Below are 26,176 nucleotides of genomic sequence, written 5' to 3'. Positions count from 1 at the left end.
ACATAAACCCAAACTCAACCCAAATCAAAATAGGTCTATTAAAGACCAGAACTGATTATACCTGACCCGATGGATACCTGAACCGTTAACCCATATGAGTTCATCGAGTTTGGGTCTTACTTTTAGACCAGATTCAAAATCAGGTCCAATAAGACCTGACCCTGCTATACCCCTAATCACCGCTACCTGATCATGCAAAATTTGCAGTCATTAGTAGAACAACTTTCTTCCCATGGATGGTCCACTCATCAGGTAGGGACGGGACGACTTGTGACATCAAGTTGACCGGATGTCACAAGTTTAAAATCCATAGGGGCGTCGCTTCCTGCAAGGTTGAAGCTAGATGTATGTAATCCAGGTCCATCATGAGTTTTAACCATAGTGACATATATCGCGAGATTTATGAAAATCTCGGGATAATATAGCAAGAAATTGCCTGAAAGTTTAAAACAGCAATTTCTCACAAGATTTTCAAAATATCATGAGATTTATGAAAAAAATATAAATACCATGATTTAAACACGATATTTACATCTTAAACGGCTATTTATCATGAAAAAACCATGTATTTTTATTTTTAAATAATTTGTATTAATATTTTCTTATAAAAATAAATTATTTATTTATTTTTATTGCCAAAATTTTGCCAAAAAATGCAAGATTCATGTAAAATTTTCAATTTCTCACGAGTTTTTGAAAAACGAGATTTTGCCAATAAAAACATGTCACTATGGTTTTAACAACCAGAGGCTTGAACGGGTTGCAAATGAGTCGGATTCAGTAAGAGGAATTTGCAAAATTTGACTATCCCAGATCTGATCAGATTCGACCTAACTCTTCAATGTATTTTGAGATCCGAAACCCCAACCTTTTGCATCCTTAGGCTTGATCGTGATGAATTGTTTTTTCCCTTGACCTAGCCAAAAAAGCTTACGTTTGGAAGTGGGAATGATGTAGAAAATGTAATACAAAATAAAAAATTTGTATGGATTTTCGGACCCTTCCAAAGGGGAAAACTTTTTCTAATTTTTTTTTCTAAAAAGTACATATTTTGGTTGGAAACATTCCTTCAAGGGGTAGAGGAATATTACTAACAAAATTTTGTAGGCCATATCTCTCTCTTCCTTTCTACCATCTCACCATCACCACCATCTGCCTCAGCCTGTGGGTGGCAGCCATGGCGGAAAAGCTGTTTCACCACCACCATCCTCCTCCAATCTATCATTTTTCTAAATTTTTCATTCTATTTTTCTCATGCACACAAACAAGTGAAAAAATTTCATTTTGAAAGATTATCATATCAAAACTCCTCATAGGCAACATTTTCTTTCCTTATGAGAAGTTTTCTTGCTTCCAAGCCTGCCCTTATTCTCATGGGGGCGAAATCCAAACAACTTTCCAGTAGCCACACCATTATAAGGACATGTTCTTCCCATTGGCTCATCACTCATCAAAATACAATAGATATTACAATATACTGGGCAAGAGTTCATACACAGTTTCTTACAGACGAGATCACTATGTAAATCAAATTCTTCGGTGAGAGATTTCTTTCCATGAAGTGGAGACGATGGTGGGCAATGTAAATCCCCGTGGCAGCATGCATGGTCAAAAATAAATATTGGTCACAACAAAAAACTGCCTAGCTTCTTTCTGTTTGGTTCCTTATATCAAGATTCAGAGCACCAAGGAAATCCAAAGCATATTCTCATTTACCCAGATACGCTGTACACCTATAACAAAGTAAAAAACAGAAAGAAAGGGACATAAACGCTTATCCAAGCAATGGACGAAAGAAAATTAAGATGAAACTGGCAACCAAACCTTTACAAGTGAATGTAATTGCAGAAGATCAATGAGCACCAGGCGCATCTCTCATGCTTATATTCAGACTGTTTCGCATCGTCCGTCTTCCAAAAGGACCAAAACCACCATTGCCTTTTGTCATCATGGCAACAAACTCATTGTAGTCGATCCGACCATCCTGAGAATGAATCGACAAGTAGATATTTCGCAGAACAAGTAGATATTTCGCAGAACAAGTAGAAAACTCAAAACCACTATCGATATCAAGGGACAATAAATAAACAAAGAAACCTTTTGAGCAAAAATCTTCTGTGCATTTTTCACTTAGCACAACAAAAATCCCTTAGAATTAGGATAATTCTGTTACATGAACAAATATTGAACTATGCCAAAATAAATTTTGCTTTCCCCGATGGGGACTTGAACATTTAAAAAATGTTCAGAACACTCAATGAAACCAGTATTCTTGTGTTACTAAATGTTGAAAAATCACCGGCAAAGATAAAAACACTATAATCTGTAAGGTCGTTTTATGACATTGGCTATTTCATTTTTGAGAGACAATTGTGAGTTTTTGGTAAGATGATGAGAATCTGTCTTCAAGGTAAAATTACTTTGAGTAGTATCCAACAGCCTATGAAGTTATTACTCACATTGTCTTGGTCAACTTCCCGGATGATATCGTCAAGAAGGACATCCGTCATATTATGCTCAAGACAAGCTTGCTGGAGTTCATCAACGGTTATATAACCACTACCATCCTTGTCAAAATATGAAAATGCTGCACTTAGATGTTCTTCACGCTCTAGTTTATTGAGATGAACTGTAGCAGCTATGAACTCCCCGTAGTCAATGGTACCACTGTTGTCGACATCAGCCTGAAACACAGTTACATTTAGATCAATGTAACATCCACAAAGGCATGGAGGAGCTACCATTTTGGGAAAATGGTGTTTGCAAACAAAGATGCTTAAGTTTTGGTCATCCACATAAGACTACTATTTCATGAAAGAAATAACCCCCGTAGACTACTATTTCATGAAAGAAATAACCCCCGTCTGAAGGCACCTCTGGTGATATGGTTGCAAGCACAATAATATGGATAATAAAATGGTGGCAGCTGCTGGATGGAGTTGTTTTCCTTTGAATAAAGATAATGGCAGTCAGAGATGCTTAGATTCAACTTGCAGGTCAAAAGAACTTAAAAGTAGCCATTCTGGAATCATATGACTGTTAAAATGTATCTAATATATATATATATATATACATATACTGTATATTACATCAATACCCGATAGGGGTATTTTTGTAATTTCACATAGTTGTTTTAGAAAACAACTATTTTTCTTTTTTGAATAAATGTAATTTTATTTTTTATTTTTTAAATTCTTTTTTTATTTTATTTGAGGACCTAAAGGGGCTCCAGCCTTAGAGTCGTTGGAGCCCCCAACGGTCACAAATGTGACCGTTGGGGGCTCCCAACGACTCTACGGGAGCCCCCTTTTGGCTCTCCTTTTGAGGCCTTTTGGCCACCCCTTTGCTCCTCTCCTTTTTGTATAAATAGGGGTGAAGCCCTTGTATATTCTTCATTCTTGAGAGCTTTCTCTCTTCTCAATAAGAGGCTTTTTATATTGTTGCCTTCTTAAAGGCTTGTGCTTGTATTGTCCCTTTGTGGACTTGTGATATTGTCTCTTTTATTCATTATTGTAAGTGCTTGTATGCACTCTTTATATTTCCGCAATATCTCATTGTTGAGACTAAGATGTTTTAGTAAATAAGTTTTTTCTAAACTAGAGGTTATTTGAATCTTATTCTTTAATGAGAGACCTGGGTGTAATTTTGTTCCTTGGACTATCTCTATTTAATATAGAGATTAGCCCTAATTGAAAGCAAGTAGTTCGATTATTCTCCAGCCGTCTCTCTCTCTCTCTCTCTCTCTACCTCGGTTGCTGCGCATCTCACCTTACCTTCAACATGGTATCAGAGCTGCGTCCCCTCCTGGGATACAGTTTCTGATCGTGGGTCGTGTAATGCTGTTGTGGCTGATCGTGGAAAACTGCAGCAAGCTACATCAAGTGTCGTGAAACGTGGAAAGTGGCTGATCGTGGAAGCACTCAGATCGTGGGTCGTGTGATGCTACTGATCTGATTTGATTCTCTGTGTTGTCCACACAGATTTTTACATGATAAAAAAAAATCTGATCGTTGCAAATTGATTGGATGCTGCGGGCTTCAAAACAAATGATCTTTGACGTGTGGATGGTGGAGAAGTTCAGATCGAGTGAAGATCTGATGCAGAGAAGTCGCGAAATCAAATCAAGTGGGGGTCGGTTCTGTTGAAGGCTGTGAAGAATCAGATACAGTAGAGATCTGATCCATTGTCCTTGGGAGCGTGATCTCGTGCCCTGCGTCAAGTTCGAGTGATTACAGAAAAGGTGTGATCGATCTTTGTTTCGAAATAAGTAATACAGATCTGATAGCAGATCTGAGATCTGACAAATGTCATGACTCAGATCTGTAATCAGATCTAATGGTTATGGTGAATATTTATATACATGTTGATAAGTACGAGTGCTGAGCAAAAGTCGTGAAACTGATTTTATTTTGGCTGTCGTGATTTATATTGCTGGGAGCAGCTGTCGTGAATACCTTTATCCATGTTGATAAGTACAAGTGATGTGCAAAAGTCGTGAAATTGATTTTTTTTTTTTTTTTGCTGTCATGATGTATATGGCTGGGAGCACATGTCGTGAGTTAAAAAAAATTTGTTTCTGCTCATGTTATCGTTGGTTGTGCTAAGATTCTATTTAGCAAGCAGTTGGGTGCTGTGTCGTGATCTTTTTGACTCAGCTGACATTTGAAAACAGCATGTTAAAATTTTTTTTTTTGGAATCAGCAGGTGTGATTAACTCCGCCTGTGTAGTTATACACTGCCGGTCCCAAGCCCGGATAAAGGAGGAGGGTTGCGGTAGGCCTGTGACAGCCAGCATAAAAACTTTGTCATATCCTATGAAAATGAACCAATATGAGAATTTCGTTGGGGCGTTCCCTACTGAGCGACGCGCTGTACTCTCTAGGCCCGGAGGCAGTGATAAATGTGCAAGGGTTGCTAGGTCGTCGCCCAGAAGCGACGCGTCACACCGGCGCCCGGGTGTGGTGTCAAATAGGCAAGGGTTCCCTCACTTTGTTGGACGGGTGGGGGTAAAGAAGTTAGTCCAAGACCATAAAATTAGGTTAGCCACTTGGAATATAGGGTCTTTAACTGGTAAGTTGGTAGAGTTAGTAGATGTTATGTGTAGGAGAAATATTGATATTTTATGTCTTCAAGAGACCAAATGGGTAGGTGAGAAAGCTAAAGTGATAGAACCTTGGGGATATAAGATTTGGTATACAGGAATAAATAGGAATAGGAATGGAGTAGGGATTGTTATGAGTCGTCAGTTTATAGATAATGTAGTTGAGGTCCGTAGGAAGGGTGATAGAATTTTACTTATTAAATTAGTATTAGGTACGGATATTATTAATATTATTAGTGTTTATGCACCTCAAGTAGGTTTAGATGATTCCATTAAGCATCAATTTTGGGAAGATTTAGATGGAGTAGTACAAGAGACATCTTATGGAGAAAAGCTTTTCATCGGCGGTGACCTTAATGGACATGTAGGCATTAGTAGGGATGGATTTGAGAATATCCATGGAGGCTATGGTATAGGAGAAAGAAATGAAAGTGGAGAAAGGATTTTAGATTTTTGTTTGTCCTATGATATGATCTTAGCAAACACTTGGTTTAGGAAGAGGGAGTCTCACCTAGTAACATTTAAAAGTGGGGTTAATACGAGTCAGATAGATTTTTTCCTACTTAGAAAGAGAGATAGGGGTTGTTGCATCGATTGTAAGGTTATACCAGGAGAAAGTGTAGCTACACAACATAGAGTCTTAATTTTAGATCTTAGAATTAGACAATGCCGCAAAAGGGATAGACATAGGATAGATCCTAGAATTAAGTGGTGGGCACTGAAAGGAGCTAAACAAGGAATGTTTGTAGAGCAGGTAGTTAAGGAAGTTGATTGGTGTCTCGAGGAGGATTCAGAATCAATGTGGAATAAGATAGCGGGTGGTATGAGAAAAGTAGCTAAGGAGGTATTGGGTGAGTCTAAAGGCGGTGCACCACTAGGTAAGGATACATCATGGTGGAACGAGGATGTCAAATTAGCTATTAAGGTTAAAAGAGAGTGTTATAGAAATCTAAGTAAGAGTCGTGATAATGAGAATTTGGAGAAGTATATGATAGCAAAGAAGGAAGCTAAAAAAGTTGTTTGAAACGCGAGGGCTAAGGTATATAAGGAGGTTTATGACAAGTTGGATACCAAAGAAGGCGAGAATGATATTTATAGGCTTGCAAAGATGAGAGATAGGAAATCGAAGGATTTGGGTATGGTTAGATGTATCAAAGATGAAACGCAAAGGGTTTTAGTCAAAGATGAGGAGATTAAGGAGAGATGGAAAGATTATTTTGATAAGCTATTTAATGATAGTCATGCTCAAGATCTTGGAGACTTCTCCATTCCTTTTCATGAGATAAATCGTGACTTCATGCGCAAGATTCAAAAGAAAGAAATTGCAGAGGCTTTGAAGAAAATGAAGTCAAGAAGGGCAGTTGGCCCAGATGGTATACCTATCGAGGCTTGGAAATGCTTGGGAGAGAAAGGTTTAGAATGGTTGACAAATCTTTTTAACTTGATTTGGCGAACAAATAAGATGCCTAATGAGTGGAGGAAGAGTACTTTGGTGCCTTTATATAAGAATAAGGGTGATATACAAGATTGCACAAACTATCGTGGTATAAAACTCATGAGTCATACTATGAAACTTTGGGAGAGGGTGATTGAGTCTAGGTTGAGGAAGGTTGTCATGATATCGGAGAATCAATTTGGTTTTATGCCTGGAAGATCAACTATGGAAGCTATACATCTTCTTAGACAACTTATTGAAAGATATAGAGAGAGGAACAAAGATTTGCATATGGTTTTTATTGATTTAGAGAAGGCATACGATAGAGTACCTAGGGACGTTCTCTGGTGGACAATGATGAAGAAAGGTGTTTCTCTCAAGTACATTAGTATAATTAAAGATATGTATGAAGGAGTAGTAACCAATGTCCGCACTTGTGGAGGGGTGACAACCAATTTTCCGATAACGGTTGGGTTACATCAAGGATCTGCTTTAAGCCCTTTCCTATTTGCGATAGTGATGGATGAGCTTATGAGATCAATTCAAGAAAATGTACCGTGGTGTATGTTGTTTGCTGATGATATTGTTTTGATTGATGAGTCTAGAGCTGGGGTTAATGCTAAGTTAGAATTATGGAGACAGACATTGGAAGCTAGAGGTTTTAAGTTGAGTAAGAGTAAGACTGAATATATGGAATGTCGGTTTAGTAAGCAACGAAGTAGTGATGGGAGTGTAGTGAAGCTTGGTGAGCAAGATATACCGGTGAATGATTATTTCAAATATTTGGGATCTATCATTCAAAAGTATGGAGAAATTGATGGAGATGTAAATCATAGGATAAAGGTTGGGTGGATGAAATGGAAAAGTGCTACTGGAGTGCTGTGCGATCGTAGAATGCCATTGCGGTTGAAGGGAAAGTTTTATAGGACGACTATTAGACCCGCTTTACTATATGGTACGGAATGTTGGGCTGCCAAGAGACATCATATTCAAAAAATGAGTGTAGCTGAGATGCGGATGCTTAGATGGATGTGTGGAAATACAATAAAAGATAAGATTCAGAACGAAGAGATACGTAAGAAGGTAGGTGTTGCACCCATTGAGAATAAGATGCGAGAGAATCGTTTACGGTGGTTTGGACATATTCGGCGAAGGCCTAATGATGCTCCAGTTAGAAGGTTGGAGAAATGGGAAAATATATTAGTTAAAAGAGGTAGGGGTAGGCCTAGGAAGACTTGGATGGAGATGATAGGAAAGGATATGAATGCTTTGAACCTCACCGAGGACATGGCGTTGGATAGAAATGATTGGAGGAAAAGGATTCATGTGGAAGACCCAAAATGAATTTCTTTTTTGGTTCATATCGCTGACCCCAATTGTTTTGGGATGAAGGCGTAGTTGTTGTTTGTTGTTAATCAGCAGGTGTGATTCCCTGCTGTGTTGAAAAATATTCTGTTTGTGGGAACCTTGTCTTTTGAAGTGGGATTCTGCGTTGGGTGCTGCTACTGGTTGTCGTAGTGGCGGATGTGTGATGGCAACACATTCTAAGTCGTGTTGGATGTGTGATCTTGATCAAGTCATCCTTGGTTGAGGTGGAAGGTTTTGGTCAAGTTTCTTTAAAATTATATTTGAAGTTTGGATCTGAACAGTCGAAGGTCGTGTTTCTCAGATTTCATTGGTGAAGTCAAAACTTGATATAGTCGGGCTTGTTGTTGATTGTGGGTATGCGCGTGTGGTTGCTCCTGCATTTTGTGAATCAAGCCCATTAGTTTATATTATGGCTCAAGTGGTTAAATTAGATGCAGATTCCTCCAATGATTGTGTAACTCTTAGCAGGGCTGAATATGACGAGCTCCTTGCTTTACGATCATCCAATTTGAAGTCTTCTGTTGCAGAGGTTGTGTGCTCGGCAGGTGATGGCCTATCTGCTAAAGGTGGTAGGTGGGTCATTGATTCTGGAGCCTCTGGTCACTTGTGCGGAAACTCGAACAACTTTTTGAGTTTAAAACCTGTGACAGGTCAAAAAGGGGTATGTCTTGCTGATGGTAGCTCTTCCCCAATTGTAGGGCAGGGAAACATGTCTATTACCCCTACTCTTCAATTGTCGCATGTTCTTCATGCTCCTTCGTTTCCACAAAATTTATTATCCGTCAGTCGAATGACAAAAGAGTTGAATTGTAGAGTGATTTTTGATCCTATGGGATGCACCTTTCAGGATTTGCTGACGGGGAGAAGGATTGGTGGTGGCTATGAGGAAGGTGGTTTGTATTACCTACACCAACCAGAGGTTTCGGCCTATTCTGTTGTTACATCATCCTCAAGTCCTCTATTGTGGCATCATCGTTTGAGTCATCTTCCAGTGACAAAACTTCGTCGTGTCATTCCTCATATACCTCCCTCAGTTTCGTTTCAGTGTGAAACATGTCAATTAGAAAAACATTGTCGAAGCTCTTTTCCCTCCAGTCAGAGTCCATCAAGTCAAGGATTGTTTGATCTTCTTCATGTAGATGTGTGGGGTCCGAGTAGGATTCCGAATAGGTCTCAATGTCGTTATTATCTAGTTATTGTTGATGACTTCTCAAGACTATCGTGGGTGTTCCTGTTAAAAGATCGGTCTCAAGGTTCTGTCATTCTTAAATCTTTAATTGCAGAGATAAAAACTCAATTTGACATATGTGTTAAAATTGTTCGCACTGATAATGCTCTTGAGTTCAAATCCAAAGACTTACTTCAATTCTACTCTGTTAATGGGATTCAACCTCAATTTACATGTCCCCATACCTCCCAGCAAAATGGGGTGGCTGAGAGGAAACATAGACAAATCCTTAATGTTGCTCGGTGTCTTATGATTCAATCCAATATGCCTGCTACATACTGGGGCGATGCGGTTTTGACAGCCGGGTTTCTTATAAATCGCATTCTGTCAAGTTCTGTAGAAGACCAGATCCCAATTCAAATTCTCCATCCAGAGGCTCCTCTCTTTTCTATCCCCCCTAAAGTTTTTGGATGTGTGTGTTTTGTGTATAAGCTGGGTCCTGATCGAGATAAACTTGTTGCGCAGTCTATTAAATGTGTTTTCCTTGGGTATCCTAAGAACCAAAAAGGATATCGTTGCTATGACCCTATATCTCATAAAGAGTATGTCAGTGCGGACGTTACCTTCTTTGAGTATATTCCTTATTTTTCGAGTACTACTCCAAGGTTACAAGATAGTCAGGGTGATATTTTTCCTCTGCCAATTCCCCCTTTTCCTTTAGAGTCGTTCACTCCAAAGCCTGTGGCTCCATCCTCTGGGGAGTCTCGATACAGAAACCCTCCTATAGTGTATACTCACAGGTTACCACCTACCTCCATGCCCCCATTATCTCCTTCTCCTGAGACAAGTATCTCTGAGCATACTGAAGTTTCTGCTATTGATGAGGATCTTCCTATTGCTCTGCGAAAAGGGAAAAGACAGTGCACTCTTCATCCCATTCCTCAGTTTGTTTCTGAAGTTAATCTTGGGGCGTCTATGAAGAATTTTATCTCGGCTTTGTCTGTCTCCTCTGTTCCGCTTCATCACAGTCAGGCTCTATTCGACCCTAAATGGATGCAGGCTATGAAGGATGAGATGGATGCCCTATGTTCTAGGGGCACTTGGGATTTGGTGGATCCTCCAACTGATACAGATATTGTTGGCTGCAAATGGGTATATACCATTAAATACAACTCGAATGGGTCAATTGAACGGTACAAAGCCCGGTTGGTTGCAAAAGGGTATACTCAGACTTATGGTGTTGACTTTTTTGAAACTTTCTCCTCAGTTGCTCGTCTTGGCACTATTCGTCTTGTTCTTTCTGTTGCTGTGCACCATGGATGGCCCTTGTTTCAGTTGGATGTCAAGAATGCCTTTTTGTATCGGGATTTGCATGAAATTGTCTACATGCAACAACCCCCAGGCTTCGAGGTTCAGGGGGAGTGTAAGAAGGTGTGCAAGTTGAAGAAGGCTATTTATGGCCTGAAGCAGGGTCCAAGGGCATGGTTTCACAAATTATTTAAGGTAATGTCGAGTTTTGGCTTTGTCAGGTCAGCTTCAGATCACTCCTTGTTCATCAAGAAAACTAGTGCTGAAATTGTTGTTATGGTGGTATATGTCGATGACATCATATTAACAGGGAGCAGTGCCCAAGATATTTCTACCACAAAAGATCATCTTTAGAAACACTTTGTTACTAAAGATCTTGGTCACCTTCGATATTTTCTAGGTATCGAAGTTGCAAGAAACAAAGAGGGCTTAGTGTTGTCTCAAAGAAAGTATGTGTTGGACTTATTAAAAGAGACTGGAATGCTAGGAGCCAAGCCAACTAATATTCCAATGGATTCCAAAACTCACATGTTCGATGAGAAGTCTGAGTATGTGGACAGTGCCAGCTTTAGATCCTTGGTGGGTAAGTTACTATATGTAACTGTTACTAGACCTAACATTTCATTAGTTGTGAGTAAAATCAGTCAGTTCATGGACAAACCTACAAAAGTTCACTGGGATGCAACTATGATGGTTATTCGGTACTTAAAGGCAACTCCTGGTAAAGGTCTGTTGTTTAAACGAAATCCATCTTTGGACGTTGTTGCTTACACTGACGCGGATTATGCAGGATCTGTTGAAGATAAGAAGTCAACATCTGGATTTTGTGTGTTTGTGGGAGGAAATCTTGTTACCTAGAGGAGTAAGAAACAAACCGTTGTAGCCAGGTCGAGTGCTGAATCTGAATACCGAGCAATGGCCCAGACTGCAACTGAGATTATGTGGATAAAATCAGTCTTGACCGAGCTTCAGGAGAAAGTATCCCTACCTATGTTGATGATGTGTGATAATAGGGCTGCTACATATATTGTCATCAATCCAGTGTTTCATGAAAGGACTAAACATATTGAAGTTGACTCTCACTATGTTCGCGACTTGGTTCAGGCTGGGTACATCTGCACCGATCATGTATCTTCCGAAGATCAAGTAGCTGATGTTTTTACCAAAGCCCTGGCGAGACCAAATTTCTCAAAGTGTTGTGACAAGCTGAGCATGATTGATATCTATGCTCTAGCTTGAGGGAGAGTGTTGAGACTAAGATGTTTTAGTAAATAAGTTTTTCTAAACTAGAGGTTATTTGAATCTTATTCTTTAATGAAGGACCTGGGTGTAATTTTGTTCCTTGGACTATCTTTATTTAATATAGAGATTAGCCCTAATTGAAAGTAAGTAGTTCGATTATTCTCCAGCCGTCTCTCTCTCTCTCTCTCTACCTCGGTTGCTGCGCATCTCACTTTACCTTCAACACTCATTACATGGTATCAGAGCCACTCGATTCTTGAAGGAAAGGTGTGGTTCGTGTATCTCATATTTAGTGGATATCTTCTCACTTCTTGGCAACATTATGGAGACAAAGATTGACCTATCTTTCAAGCTCAATGGAAAGAATTATATGATGTGGGCATCGACAATGGAAAATAATCTCAAAGGAAAGAAGCTTTGGGGTTTTGTCATGGGTACCGTTCCAGAACCTAAGCTTATGCTCACGAAGGAAGAAGAAGGTCAAGAAAAGGCTCTTAAAGGAGATGCTCGCCTCAAGGCCATTGAAAGTCATCAAAAAGAAGTGGAAGATTGAGAAAGCAATCACGCAAAAATCCTTGCGTGGTTTATGAACAATGTTGAGCTTAAGGTATGTGCTAATATAGTTAAATTTCGTAGAGCCAATGAGGCTTGGTCCTTTATGAAGGGTATGTATACCCAAAAGGATCTTGCAAGAGCATACTTCTTGCAATAAAAGATTAGAACCACCAAGCAAGGTGATTCTAGCATTCAAGACTATTATAGTGCCCTAAACCCACTATGGGATGAATTGGCTCTCTTGGAGCCAAAATGGGTTTATATGGAAGATATTGATTTAAGGCAAAAACAAATGGAACAAAAGCGATTGTTTCAATTTCTTTTCGGGCTACGTCCCGAATTTGAGCAAGTGAGATCTTCACTTCTCCATAGATCTATTTTTCCTCCTATTGAGGATGCTATTGCCGAAATCACTCAAGAGGAGACAAGGCTTGGCATGAGTAAGCATGTTGATGAAGTCCTTGCCGTATCAAAACCGGGTAACAATGTTAGAACCTATAAGCCTCCTCATTTTGGAAAACAAGGAAACTATAATGGAGGAAGAAAAATGATTGTTTGTCATTATTGCAATGAGCCGGGTCACATTAGACCCGCTTGTCCAAAGCTTATTGGAACCTTCAAGCCTAAAGTGGCCTCTCTTGAAGAAACCACCACCAAAGAAGATGAAGGCAAGAATAATGACATCAAAGAAACTCTTGGACAAATATCTATGGCTCTCCAACAAATGCTAAAAGTTTCTTCCTCCACATCGGGTGCGGCTATTGCTTCAACATCATCACCCGGTACGTATTCTTGGATCCTTGACTCCGGAGCTTCTTTTCATATGACCCCTCATGAAAATGCACTTATTGATGTATGCACCAATTCAAAGGACTCTTGTGTCTCTACGGCCGATGGAACTTTTTTAAAAATTTCAAGTATTGGCTCTTTCAAAGATTCACAAAATTTTTGTGTTCCAAAAGTAAGAGTTGTTCCCAAACTAAATTTAAACCTATTTTCGGTTTCTCAAATTGCCGACCATGGATGTGAAATATCTTTCTCATCTAATGGTTGCTTTGTGCAGGATCTCCGGTCCGGGAAGCGGATTGGGCAAGGCCATAGAAAGGGAGACCTCTATTATATGGACCATCTTGATCTCCCTACAAACTATTTTTGTTCTTATGTCCAAGAAAAAAACATAGAAACTTGACATAAAAGACTTGATCATCCAAGTTATTCCAAAATGTATCTCTTTCCTTTTGGAAACAAATTTTGTAAGGAAAAAGAAATTAATTGCAAAGATTGCATTTTTGAAAAAATGAAGTCTATTCCATTTCCAACTAGAACTTTTCTTTCATCAAGGCCTTTTGAATTGGTGCATTCGGATGTTTGGGGGCCTTCTCCGGTTATGTCTAAAGGGGGCTATTCATATTATGTTACGTTTATTGGTGACTTTACTCGATATGTTTGGATTTATTTCCTTAGTCATAAGTCAGAAGTATTTACTTTCTTTAAAGATTTTCATAAAAAAGTTCAAAATCAATTTCAAAGTAACATATCTATTTTAAGATCCGATTCCGGTGGCGAATACTTATCTTACGAATTCCAAAACTATTTAACCCAAAATGACATTTGCCATCAAAAGTCATGTGCTATGACTCCCCAACAAAATGGCCTAGCGGAAAGGAAGCATAGGCACATTATAGAAACCACTAGAACATTACTTGTTTCTAGGAATATTCCAAAGAAGTTTTGGGCCGAAGCTGTTCTAACCTCAACCTATCTAATCAATAGAATGCCCTCTTCTAAGTTAAAAAATGCTTCTCCCTATGAAAAACTCTTTAAATTTTCACCCGATTTCAACCGTCTTTATATTTTTTGTTGCAAATGTTTTGTCTTATTACATAAGAGGGATAAGTTATCTCCAAAAGCAATTGAATGTGTTTTTCTAGGATATGGTGAAAATAAAAAAGGGTATAGATGTTATGATTTTAAGAATGATAAACTATATGTTTCAAAAGATGTAACATTTCTAGAAGAAGAAAACGGTTTTGATAAAATAGAAGAAACAAATGAAATTGATTATATATTCTTATATGATCTTATTGATCTTGAAAACATAGACGATACTCGTGAGGTATCCCCTCTTGACATAACACCCTCAAATGATAGTGATTCAAATATAAATGGTCATGATAATGATACCAATATAAATGTTTACTCAAGAAGAAATCAAGAAAATCCTATTAGTGCCCTCGAAAAATACTCTCAAATTTCTGAATCCACTGAGGAACCACAAGTTAGGCATTCTTCTAGAATATCAATACCCCCAAATAGGTTTGTATCCTATGATTCATTAACTCCCAACTATCGGGCATGTTTAATAACCCTACATTCTTACTTTGAACCGGTCCACTATAATCAAGCTAAATCTATACCTCATTGGGTTGAAGCAATGCAAGTTGAACTAAATGCTTTAAAAAAGGCCAATACTTGGGAAATAGTTAACCTACCCTCACACAAAAAACCTATTGGTTGTCGCTGGGTCTTCAAAGTTAAAATTAAAAGCGATGGCTCTTTAGAACGATATAAAGCTAGATTAGTTGCTAAGGGATACTCCCAAGAATATAGCATTGATTACGAAGAAACATTCGCTCCCGTAGCTCGAATGACTAGTGTCAGAACCTTAATAGCTGTCGCATCAACCAAAAAATGGCCTATTTATCAACTTGACGTAAAAAATGCTTTTTTAAATGAAAGTTTAAGTGAAGAGGTTTATATGGATCCGCCACCCAGAATAAATATTAAGCAAGGTCAAACACTTCGGCTTTTGAAGGCATTGTATGGTCTTAAACAAGCTCCTAAGGCTTGGTATGATCGTTTCAGTGATATCATGATAAAGTTAGGATTTCACTCTTGTTATACTGACATTGCTCTTTTTGTTAAACATGCAGGTTCTAGTATCGTAATTTTGTTGCTTTATGTTGATGATATGATTATCACTGGGAATGATCAAAGTAGTATTATTAATGTTAAAAATATGTTAAAAGATAATTTTGATATGTCTGACTTAGGTTTTCTAAGATATTTTCTTGGAATTGAGGTTGAATATTCTCCTAGAAGATATATTTTGTCACAGATGAAGCTTGCTGCAGATATATGTTCTAAGTCTGGGATTTCTGATGATAAGAAAGTAAAGACTCCCGAGGTTATTAATGTCAAATTGCGGTTGGAGGATGGGGTTCTTCTGGAAGATCCCACACCTTACAGACAACTCATTGGGTCTCTTACCTATTTAACCATCACCAGACCAGATATCACTCATGTGGTTCACTCAGTTAGCCAATTTCAGCATGCTCTTACAACTGTGCATATGAGTGTTGTTCTCCGAATCATCCGCTACATTCAGAATACCATCAATAAAGGGCTATTTCTATCCTCCTCTTCTTCCTTGAATCTTCTTGCTTATACTGATGCAGATTGATGAGGTAATCCCAATGATCGAGTCTCAACTACTGGTTTTTGTGTCTTTTTAGGGGACTCTTTGATTGTCTGGCGATGCAAGAAGCAGCAGAAAGTTTCACTATCATCCACTGAAGCTGAGTACCGAGCTATGGCAACCACGACAATGGAACTTGTATGGCTTCGCAGTTTGCTTAAAGACATGGGAGTTGATATTACCAAAGCCTCAAAGCTATGTTGCGACAACAAGAGTGCCATCTATATTGCGAGCAATCATATTTTTCATGAGCGTACAAAACATATCGAAATGGATTGCCACTATGTTCGTGACGAATTTTTACGAGGAACTATTGCTCTGCCATATGTCACTTCAGAATATCAGTTGCCGGACTTCTTCACTAAAGCTCTTCCAGCTCCTCGCTTCATGTTTCTTCTTGGCAAACTTTTCGTCATTTCCCCGTAAAGTTTGAGGGGGGGTGTTAAAATGTATCTAATATATATATATATATATATATATATATATATATATATATATTACATCAATACCTGATAGGGGTATTTTTGTAATTTCACATAGTTGTTTTAGAAAACAACTATTTTTCTTTTTTGAATAAATGTAATTTTATTTTTTATTTTTTAAAATTTTTTTTATTTTATTTGAGGACCTAAAGGGGCTCCAACCTTAGAGTCGTTAGAGCCCAATGTGACCGTTGGGGGCTCCCAACGACTCTATGGGAGCCCCCTTTTGGCTCTCCTTTTGAGGCCTTTTGGCCACCCCTTTGCTCCTCTCCTTTTTGTATAAATAGGGGTGAACCCCTTGTATATTCTTCATTCTTGAGAGCTTTCTCTCTTCTCAATAAGAGGCTTTTTATATTGTTGCCTTCTTAAAGGCTTGTGCTTGTATTGTCCCTTTGTGGACTTGTGATATTGTCTTTTTTATTCATTATTGTAAGTGCTTGTATGCACTCTTTATATTTCCGCAATATCTCATTACAATGACATCCTAACAGATATAGTAAAATTTAATGTCATAAATTTGCTACAATCAGAAAAGGAAGTTAATCTTGAAATCTAATTCTCTTATGTCTGCACAAAAAAAGTCATACTAAGAGAAGCTCCTTTCTGCTTTTATGCCGTGCCAGGTTTGAATTATTGAAGGAGCATAAGCAGGTATAGATGTCTAAAAAAAAGGCTTTTCGAGTTACCAATATGCTTACTCATGCTAGGCAGCAAAAGAAATATACGGTTCCTCAATTTTCAAATATCTTTGGTGGTCATGGACAAATATATAATAGTGACGATGGGGTTGGGCAAAGGAATTGCACATTTTGCATTAGAGGTTCTACAATCTAATAAGCCTCTCATAAGGACTTTAGCACTAGTCTAACCTTAAAAGCTTACATATTGAATGTAAAGCGCAAACCAAACATTAAGTAATTAAATGGCACGTTTCGAAAATCCTAACAGAAGTAATTAAATGGTACATGTCAAAATTTTGCACAAAATCAAAAGCAATAATGTCTTAAAACTGTATATTTGAAAATCTAGCTATCTATAGTAAAAATTCTTAACAAGAAAAGTTACTTTTTCAGCTAGGAAAATTTTGAGGATTAAATTGTTGAAGGTGAAGGCTCGAAAAGAACCAAGTTTGGCTTTGACATGAAACTGTGGATGTCCTATTCATGCTAAGGACGACAAGAAAAAACATGGTTTCCCAATTTGCTAATGTACAAGCTAGGGTATATCAGTTTGAAGTGCCTGGTTAAGATCTAGCTAATCAACCCACCATCCATCACCTTCAATCTCTTATTTTTCATTTTGTATAATTTAAAGTCTCAACATGACCATGACTAAACCAAAACCTGTGCCTAATGTGCCGCTGTTAGCCATCAAACCAAAACCTGTGTGTAATGTGCCACTGCTAGCCATTACATTGTATATTTGGTTGGTCAGTTGCTTCTCACAATAGCACTTTAGGCATATGGAAGTAAAGCATGCATGTGCACCTAAAACCACACATGGCACCACAATGACAAACATATCTCTGTATTATACTAAAAAATATAATGCAAAACACATCTTTTTAGGCAATTTCTATTGCAATTAGGATAATCTCTAAATAAAGCTGCTGTACAAATTTTGTTCCAGTCCCTTTTAACATCATTACTTTGATTCAACGATATAATCCAAAGAGTGAATGGCCATGTGAGGTAATCACCGGGACAATGAATAAAACACGCAAAATGATTTAAATATAAAGAATCAGTACCAAGCAAACAAGAAGAAACAATACGAGGAATATAACAAGAAAGCAGCACTAAAGAAAAAGACAAAACACTACTGCGTGCAAAGAAATAATTTTTTTGTAGATAGTCAAGCTATGGGTTGCGGTCAACGGGATCCGAACACAAAGTCTCTTGTTTAAGATAGTGTGACTCTAACAATTCAGCCATTTTTATGACCCCAAAGAGAAACCTATTTGCACTCAGTAGAATATGAATTATGCTTGATGGCACACTCTTAATCATCTATTCTCTTAGACTTGACTCAATGTCACAGCCCACTATTATCTTCTCTTTGTACTTTGTAACTAGGGATATCGACAAGTCAGATATTACCCAACATCTGACCCGAATATGAATCCGATTAGCCAGATCCAGACTCAGTATTGGGTTTTGCATCCAAATACAAGTCCGAAACCAACCAAGATCTGAATCTGACTAGAATCCGAAGCCAAATACATGCGAATCTCAGATTTTAAGTTAGTCAGTCCGGATTAAGTTTTAGCGGATCCCCATCTGAATCCAAATGGGAATCCGAATCCAATTAGGTCGGACTCATTATTGCCAAGATCTGACCTGAGTCCGACCCATTTACATCCCTATTTGTAACTCAAGTCTAACATCATAGCCTTCTTCTAGAGTTAGAAAAAGACAGTTTCCAATTAAACCAACATTTTATCATAAACTTTAATAACAATTAATGCATGAACATTTTCAATTTATTTTCTTTTTAGATGAACATCCCCTGATACCCAAAAAAAATCTTGAAAAGTGAAAACTGAAAACTGTATGACTATTCATTTTATATCAGCAACAATGAAATCAGATGACCTGTACTAGTACATACTGGGGAGATTCGTGCAATGCTATTCACAGAATCTTTTCATTGGATGGCTCATGGCCTGTGTAAAAGCATCTCTATCGCTATGCCATGAAACATCCAGAACAACTAGTACATCACAGTCAATTTGCATTCTCACACCAAGGCAGAGAGAACATCGACACCAACTACAATCATAACCATTCTATTATTACACTAAGCAAGTGGCAGACCACCTGGATTAGCAATCATGAAAATACAATGAGATAACTCTATTAGTTATCTAACAAAACTAGGAAATATTTTTCACAAAGTAAAGATTCTCACCGCTTCCATAAGAGCACGAATTTCAGATTCTTTTAAATTAGATCCATATTTTCTCAAACCAGCTTTAAGTTCATCAAAAGTAATTGCACCACTATTGTCAGTATCCATTGCCTTGAACATTTCTCTTAACCCTGCAATTTCTTCCTCAGAAAGGCTTTCAGCAATAACCTGGGTTCATATGATACAGAAGTTAGATAACTCAGCAAATAATAGTACATTAGTATTTCAAAAGAACAGATAACCCTATAAAGATTGTATTACAAAATAAGCATAGGTCCGTGCCATGTTTGCTGAAGGCATATAATTATATTGCTGTAGATTATTCAATAATAAATTACTTATTCTCACAACAAAAAAGAGGTCGACTTTATAATTAGATTCCAGCCTGCACTGCGGAAATAGCCTCTTGCTCTGAAATCATTGCACCTCACAACTATGATCATGGATGCTACATATATTTACTTCACCAACCCAGAATCAGCAAGTTTAGAAACGAAGTTAGAGTTGAATATGATATTAACATTCTCTGCTCCAATCAATTATGTGTACTAGACAGTACAAATTGCATCTTATAATAATTTAGTGGCAGAAGATGCAAAACAGCTCTAAAATTGTCAGTGCAGGCGATCTCATGATCACACATTGAGTTCTTGGTGTTTTGTATAGATAGGCTCCTCAAGTGATACAAAATATATGCGCGAAAAAAAACAAAAGGACCTTTGAGACCTCATTAGATAAAAATCATCAACATAATACCCCATCCTTCCATAGTTTTCCATTGGGGCAGTTTCACCAACACTGTTGCAAGTTTGGCAAGGAAAATCTGGAAAAAATGATTCCTAATTAAAGATCTAGCAGTACTGAAAAAAAGTTAAGCATACACAACCAATTCTTCTATGCATACCCACACTGGTGTTTCCCATCCACTGAAGAAAGAACAACAGAGAAAACATATTTCTTAAACAATTTCCTTTCAAACACAATAGTTTCAATACTTTAAAATATTGCAATATTCCCCTTTTTTGTTTCCTTAAAATTTTTTTAAAAAATGTGATATTTTCAAAATATCACTGATATTGGTGACTATCTTTATAAGCAATATTAGATACCTTTAATAAAAGTTTAGCACATGGATAGGATCTAAGTCTAATGTTGGATACCATGCACTATATAGAAAGAAAATGAAGTCCATGTTAAGAAAGGAAGTCCACCTTAGGAATTGATAAAATAACCATGAGTTTGTTAAAATACATGTAATATATATATATATATATATATGTTTATATATATATATGTTTATATATATATATATATATATTGTCTAAAATACCCAATATACCCAATAGGGGTATTTTTGTCATTTCACAAGTACCCGATAGGGGTACTTGTTATTTTCCCTTTTCTTTTGTATTTATTTTTGCACTTTATTTTTTTCCTTTTTTTATTTTTTGTTTTTTACTCACATAAGGGGCCCCACCATGGAGTCGATGGGGCCCCCAACGGTCACATTTGTGACCGTTGGGGGCTCCCAACGACTCCATGGGGAGCCCCCTATGTGGCTCTTCTTTTAAGGCCATAAGGCCATCCCTCCTCTCCTTTTTTTTGTGTATATATAGGGGTGAACCCCTCTTGTATTTTTTACTCTAGTGAGCTCTCTCTCCTTTCAATAAGAGACATTTATATTTTTATGTTGTGTTGTCTCTTTGTGGATTTGGGTGTTATGCCTTTTGTTTGTCCATTGGTGGATGTTGTAAGTGCTTATCACACTCTTAGTTTTTCCGCATATCTCATTACAGAGTTCTCATGCTAGGACTTATACAAGCATCAATACTCCATTACCATGAGTTAAGAAAGAAAGATCCATAGGCAAATGTGATGCATTGTGTTCCAAGAAAATTTGGAACTACAAGTCATACAAAATGATGTAATTGAATGAACAGTTAAGGACAAGAACCTTTCAGACCACTAAATGCAGCATACAACAGATCCTTTTCCTACTATGGGGCATGCACCTTTCTCTCATATAAATTTACACTCACCCGCAATGCCATCTTCTTCAATTTGTTCATTGCCGAGAACTGTTTAAGCCGAGAAAGTACAGCCGCATCCAATGGTCTGTCGGGAGCCACACCATTTTCACATATCCAAGGATGACCTACAACATATAACAAAATTTAATTGCCATAAATGACAGATGAAAGATTGAACAAAGAATACAACTGGCCACAACAGATTTGCAGAAGAATGCCACATTTTGCCTATAGAAGAAGCCAAATCTAATCGAGACACAAAAAAGCAAAACAAACTGAAAAAATTAATGTTCCCCGCATCAGTTCATAACAATTAATGTTTCCTAGTTCCAAAAAGGATTTTATGATGACAAACATGAGTTCAGGTTTATGGTCCTCAAGTCAGTTTGTCTCCATAGTCAACTTTGTCCAACCCAGCACTCAATAAATAGTTAATGAGTCCAGTCACACATGTATTTAACTCAGTGCTGCTAGGCGCCTAAGGGAAATCATGCGACTCTGAAGAAATTCAGGCCAAGACATCTAGATCCCAGCAAGCTGAAACTAGATGTTGGTCGGCATGGACTAAGAAGCTTGAGTCTCCAGTTAGGCTCCCAAGTTTTCCAACACTGATCCAGAGTGATATATGTCACAAGTTTGAATATGTAACATTTAATTAGGACTAAAAAGTCTTATAGAAGGAGCCAACATACATAACACTTCATGTGCTGTCAAGCGATCTGAAGGGCGAGGACAAAGCATCTTCCTGATCAGATCCTTAGCACTATCAGAAATCAGAGGCCATGGGTCCGAATCAAAATCAATTACTCCTCGTAAAACTGCATCAAAAATCCCCTGCTGTGTTTCTGAGACCAACAAATATAGATCAGGTTTGGAGGATGAACTCAAACTGCAATCCTACAAGATCAGTAATGTTGACATGTACCTGCCCAAAAGGGTGGGACACCACTCAGCAAAATATAGAGTATAACCCCTGCAGTCCACACATCAGCTTCTGGTCCATAATGCTTGCAAAGAACTTCTGGTGCTACATAGTACGGGCTGCCAACAACATCTGTGAAAGTCTGACCTGAAGAAGCACAACAACAACAAGCCAAAAGATTATGTTGTGTCTTAAGATCATCTGATTGAAGCAATCAGAATTGTATTTTTTTCCCTAATATTTTGCTCATTAAAAAGGCAAGTGAACAATCATATCAAAACTTCTCTTTGAACAAATGCTTTAAGCCCATGGGAAACTTGAAACAAAACTATCTTCTGTAGAGAGACTTCCACACGAATCTCAAGACTCTAATCAAAAGCAGAATCGTTCATTTAATGGAAAAAAAGAAGAAAAAGTAGCATTAACTACCATATACCAACAGGTTAAAAAGGGGATAAAAAGTCTGCATCTGGGACATGGTTCAGACCTGGCTTAAAGAAAACTGAAAGCCCAAAATCAATAGCTTTGAGCGAAGAATCATCGTCCTTGTTGACTAGTAAAAAGTTTTCTGGCTTCAAATCACGATGCATGACCCCAAGTGAATGGCAAGCCTCAACAACACCCACAATTATTCCTGTCAATTCAGCTGCCTTCCTCTCACTGTAGTGCCCTCTTTGGATGATTCTGTCAAACAACTCTCCCCCAGCACATAATTCCATCACTATGTGGACAAACAGAGAATCCTCATAAGCTCCTTTAATAGTCACAACATTTTTGTGGCCTGAAAGATGGTGCATGATTTGTATCTCTCTTCGCACATCCTCAATGTCTTCCTTGGATATAAGTTTCCTCTTGGAAATAGATTTACACGCATATTCTTTACCCGTGGCATTCTCCACACACAGATACGTAGTCCCAAACTGACCCTGACCTAATTTCCTTCCCAATGTATACAGCTCACGTATATTGGCCGTTCGATGGCCCAAAACATAGTACGTCTGGTTATCGGCAGTCCTTCTCATCCCGTTATCCTTGTTGGCCAGATTATCTTCAGCTGAATTGTCTCTTTTGTGAACTCCTTTTGCAAATTCCTGAGAAGTAAGATGCAATGTCGAGCTGTGCAGTGAATGATCAGAGACGGAACGGTCATTAACTGACCCGTTGTTCCTTCTTGAAGATGTACATTCAATGGGCTCCCTGCAGCCCTGGTATTTGCTTCTAAATGACCCACGGCATGTGTTGCCCATGAAACAGAGCAAGATATATCCCAGAATTTACAGCCTGTCCTTCAGTCAACGACAATCCATCAATGAATCTTATCAAATTCTCATAGAAGAAATCAAACGCAACCCCAGTGCAAGTTCAAAAGATTTCATCCATTAAAAACATTAACAAAACCTACCGAATAAGGCAAGAAATGTCTACCCTCTCTTAAAGACATACATTCACAATCCAAACATCTTAAGCAAGCAAGACAAAACAAAGAACCAAACAGAAGTGACTTGAAACAAATCAAATTTCTCCTCAGATCTGACTCCATAAATACCATTTCTTGTGAAATTCCAATCTTGCATGAAATACTGTCAATAATTGAGCATAAGCAATCAAACAACGGAAGAGTCTAAATCGCCAACAATTCCCTCAGAAGCTAATAAAGGAACAAATGAATGCATCAAGAAGCAGAAAAAAAAATTCCAATCATCCCCTCGTGCACAGTAAGAGCACTTCCAACAAAAAAGAAATATTCTTAAAAACCAACAAACCCCATAAAACAGATGCCCACCTCAGAGAGAGAGAGAGAGAGAGAGAGAGAGAGAGAGAGAGAGAGAGAGAGAGAGAGAGAGAGAGAGAGAGAGAGAGATCAAACTAAAAATATCATACCACCACAATCGAAAGCCTCAATTCACACAACATGATCCTCCTAATACAAAGCTTTGCCATTAAAATTACACCATAAAACCCCTAAGACAACAAAACTGGCAGCACCCAACAAAATCCTTAAAAGCTATAAATGACCCACCAATCTTAAAATCTCAAACAGAACCCGCATACTTAAGAAAAAAAAGATGTGGAGAAAAATAGTGGGAGGAAGATTGCATAAAAAATTAACCGAGAGAGAGAGGGCACATACAGATGATTAACGAAGAAAACTAAGATGTGGGTGTCCATAAACCATTGGTCAAAATTCTCTCACAATAAGAGAAAAGAGAATCACCTTCATCGGGATCTCCCTTGAAAATGCATCCCCATCATCTTAATGGGGCTCTACCAAGAGGATGTGGACGCCATTTTTGATCTGCCCATCGTGTTAGCCAGGGTGTTCTCCCTATCCTTCCTCTCCTTTTCCTTTTTTTTTGCTTTTTATGTGATTTTGAACGTTTAATTTGCATTTTTTAATTCCTTTCCCTCTTCTTCCACTCGGTTTCTTCTGTACACGTCTTTCATTTATTGTTATCACATTCACATATTTATTTTCTTAGTATTCTATGTAAATTAAAAAAGAAATGGTCAGATTTCTCCCTCTAGCCACCAAAAATGACTCACCTATCACCACATTCCTTGAACACGACCAAAACGCGCTTGAACTAATTTCAAAATTGGCTTACACTGATTTAACAGAAGATAAAGACAATGTTGAGCTCAAATTTCTTGTTTTTATCTCATTTTTGTATTTAAGAGACATGCAAAAAATGATTTTTTAGAAGAGAATGAGCCGCAAACCGGTTACTCGTTGAGCATTCTCTGAGCTCGGAGACTTAATTATAAGAGCTTGATTAATTGCATCTGAAAACAATAATTTTGTTAGTAATTTTTTCCAAGAAAGAGTAACCATCGTGATAAAAGCATGATAATTTCATTTAAAATGTAATGTCAATATATCTTAAATGGCTAAAATTCTGTTAAAATGCCACTTTTTTCTAATGTTTTTCAAACTATTGTTGATTTTTTATCACTGTGGTATATGATCACACTTAACTTGGATTGCTCCCGAGATGTAAAGATCATCCTCACCTTTTAGATTAGCTCATAATACACTTATTATTGTAATTTATGGGGATTAATTCTCATTAAGTAAACTGTTAGGGACATGAATGTCATATTGAAATTAAAGGAGGGCAAAAATGATTTTGAAAATTAAGAAGTGAATAAAATCAAATTTGATTTAATGAAATATTAAATAACTATTTTTTCCATCCCCAAAAAGCAAAGGATTAGGAAGGAAGGGAGGGGCAAAGAATTGACCGACGGTTGCTTGGGGAGGGAGAGATTCTAGGGGTTGTAAGGCATTTGCTTGGTCATAGAGACATAATTAAAGGGCAAGTTGCTGGTGGTTTATGGCCAAGGGGGGTGATGAATTGGCTGACGCCACTAAATTTAGATGGGACCCATTAAACGGATCGGACTTGGTCCTGGATGATTGGATCCAGGTATTGTATAGGTGGATCCGGATATGAGGTCCAATACATGGTACTATCCAAGATTTTGCATCTCATCCAGTCACCAATCGGAACCAGAAGAAACCAGGAATGGATCCGAGTGTGCCTAGATTCTGCAGTAATTGATCGGATCCAGGCCTTTTATGAAAAGCATAGCAAAAACTGGTTGGATCTGGTTTAGTTCCTGCTTGATATGTTTATTCTTGAACTAGAGAGACAAGACCCAACTCTCTCTCTCGGCTAAGGGAGACCATCATTGACTGTAGGGATGCAAACCGTTCGGATTCAGAATAATACCATATTCGACTAATACTAATCAGATGTTGATTAAATGAATTTAAATTAGAATTTGGATTTGGATGGTGAAAATTTCATAATAGATCCACTTTTTACACGTAAACGGATTTGGATGTCAAATTCGAATATTTGTCAGATTGGGTAACAAAAAATCAAAACCATATAGAATTAGATTATAATATGATATGGTTTTGGCTTGCCAATTGCAAATAAACTGAATCCAATTCAGCCAAAAAATCTGATTCATTGACATCCCTATTGGCAGGCTTCTGATTGGTAAAATCCCAAGATCCATTTGGCCGTAGAGGAATACACCTGGTTTTGACCTTGCGGCAAGAGCCAGGATCAGGTGCCATCACATGGCACACTTTGAGTGTGCCTCTGCGCCTAGTTGCCCTCCATCTGCTTTTGGGCCTCACAACTGACAGACTGTCAGCCAAGAT

The 26,176-nt window shown here is 37.9% G+C and overlaps 1 protein-coding gene across 2 annotated transcripts; it reads right to left on the bottom strand.

Moving 5' to 3' along the window:
* Positions 1-1,447: 1,447 nt before the first annotated feature.
* On the bottom strand, positions 1,448-24,419 carry LOC149832692 (calcium-dependent protein kinase 26-like). Of its 2 annotated transcripts, none has more exons than XM_090014655.1 (9): positions 24,215-24,419; positions 22,487-23,280; positions 22,003-22,146; positions 21,770-21,922; positions 21,087-21,202; positions 19,048-19,215; positions 2,460-2,684; positions 1,825-1,984; positions 1,448-1,733 (listed from the first exon to the last, which is right to left on the bottom strand). In XM_090014655.1, the coding sequence occupies exons 2-8, from the start codon at positions 23,244-23,246 to the stop codon at positions 1,853-1,855; spliced, it is 1,698 nt and encodes a 565-aa protein (XP_089870781.1). In that variant the 5' UTR covers positions 23,247-23,280; positions 24,215-24,419; the 3' UTR covers positions 1,448-1,733; positions 1,825-1,852. The 2 variants fall into 2 exon arrangements, with proteins under 2 accessions (XP_089870781.1, XP_089870782.1); XM_090014656.1 differs by having other exon boundaries at positions 24,131-24,347.
* Positions 24,420-26,176: the final 1,757 nt, after the last annotated feature.

The sequence above is a fragment of the Nuphar pumila genome, chromosome 7 (assembly GCF_984573655.1).
Source record: "Nuphar pumila chromosome 7, dmNupPumi1.hap1.1, whole genome shotgun sequence".
Lineage (NCBI taxonomy): Eukaryota > Viridiplantae > Streptophyta > Magnoliopsida > Nymphaeales > Nymphaeaceae > Nuphar > Nuphar pumila.
Note: the sequence above shows the minus strand (reverse complement) of the source record. Positions and strands in the feature narration are given on the sequence as shown.

What these genes read in the sequence shown, in the direction of transcription:
- LOC149832692 (XM_090014655.1), bottom strand. Translation starts at nt 23,246, where the DNA reads ATGGGCAACACATGCCGTGGGTCATTTAGAAGCAAATACCAGGGCTGC. An exon ending in TTCAGTTTTCTTTAAGCCAG is followed by an intron (nt 22,147 to 22,486) that starts GTCTGAACCATG and finishes GTGCTTCTTCAG; the next exon opens with GTCAGACTTTCACAGATGTT. An exon ending in TGTCCCACCCTTTTGGGCAG is followed by an intron (nt 21,923 to 22,002) that starts GTACATGTCAAC and finishes TGTTGGTCTCAG; the next exon opens with AAACACAGCAGGGGATTTTT.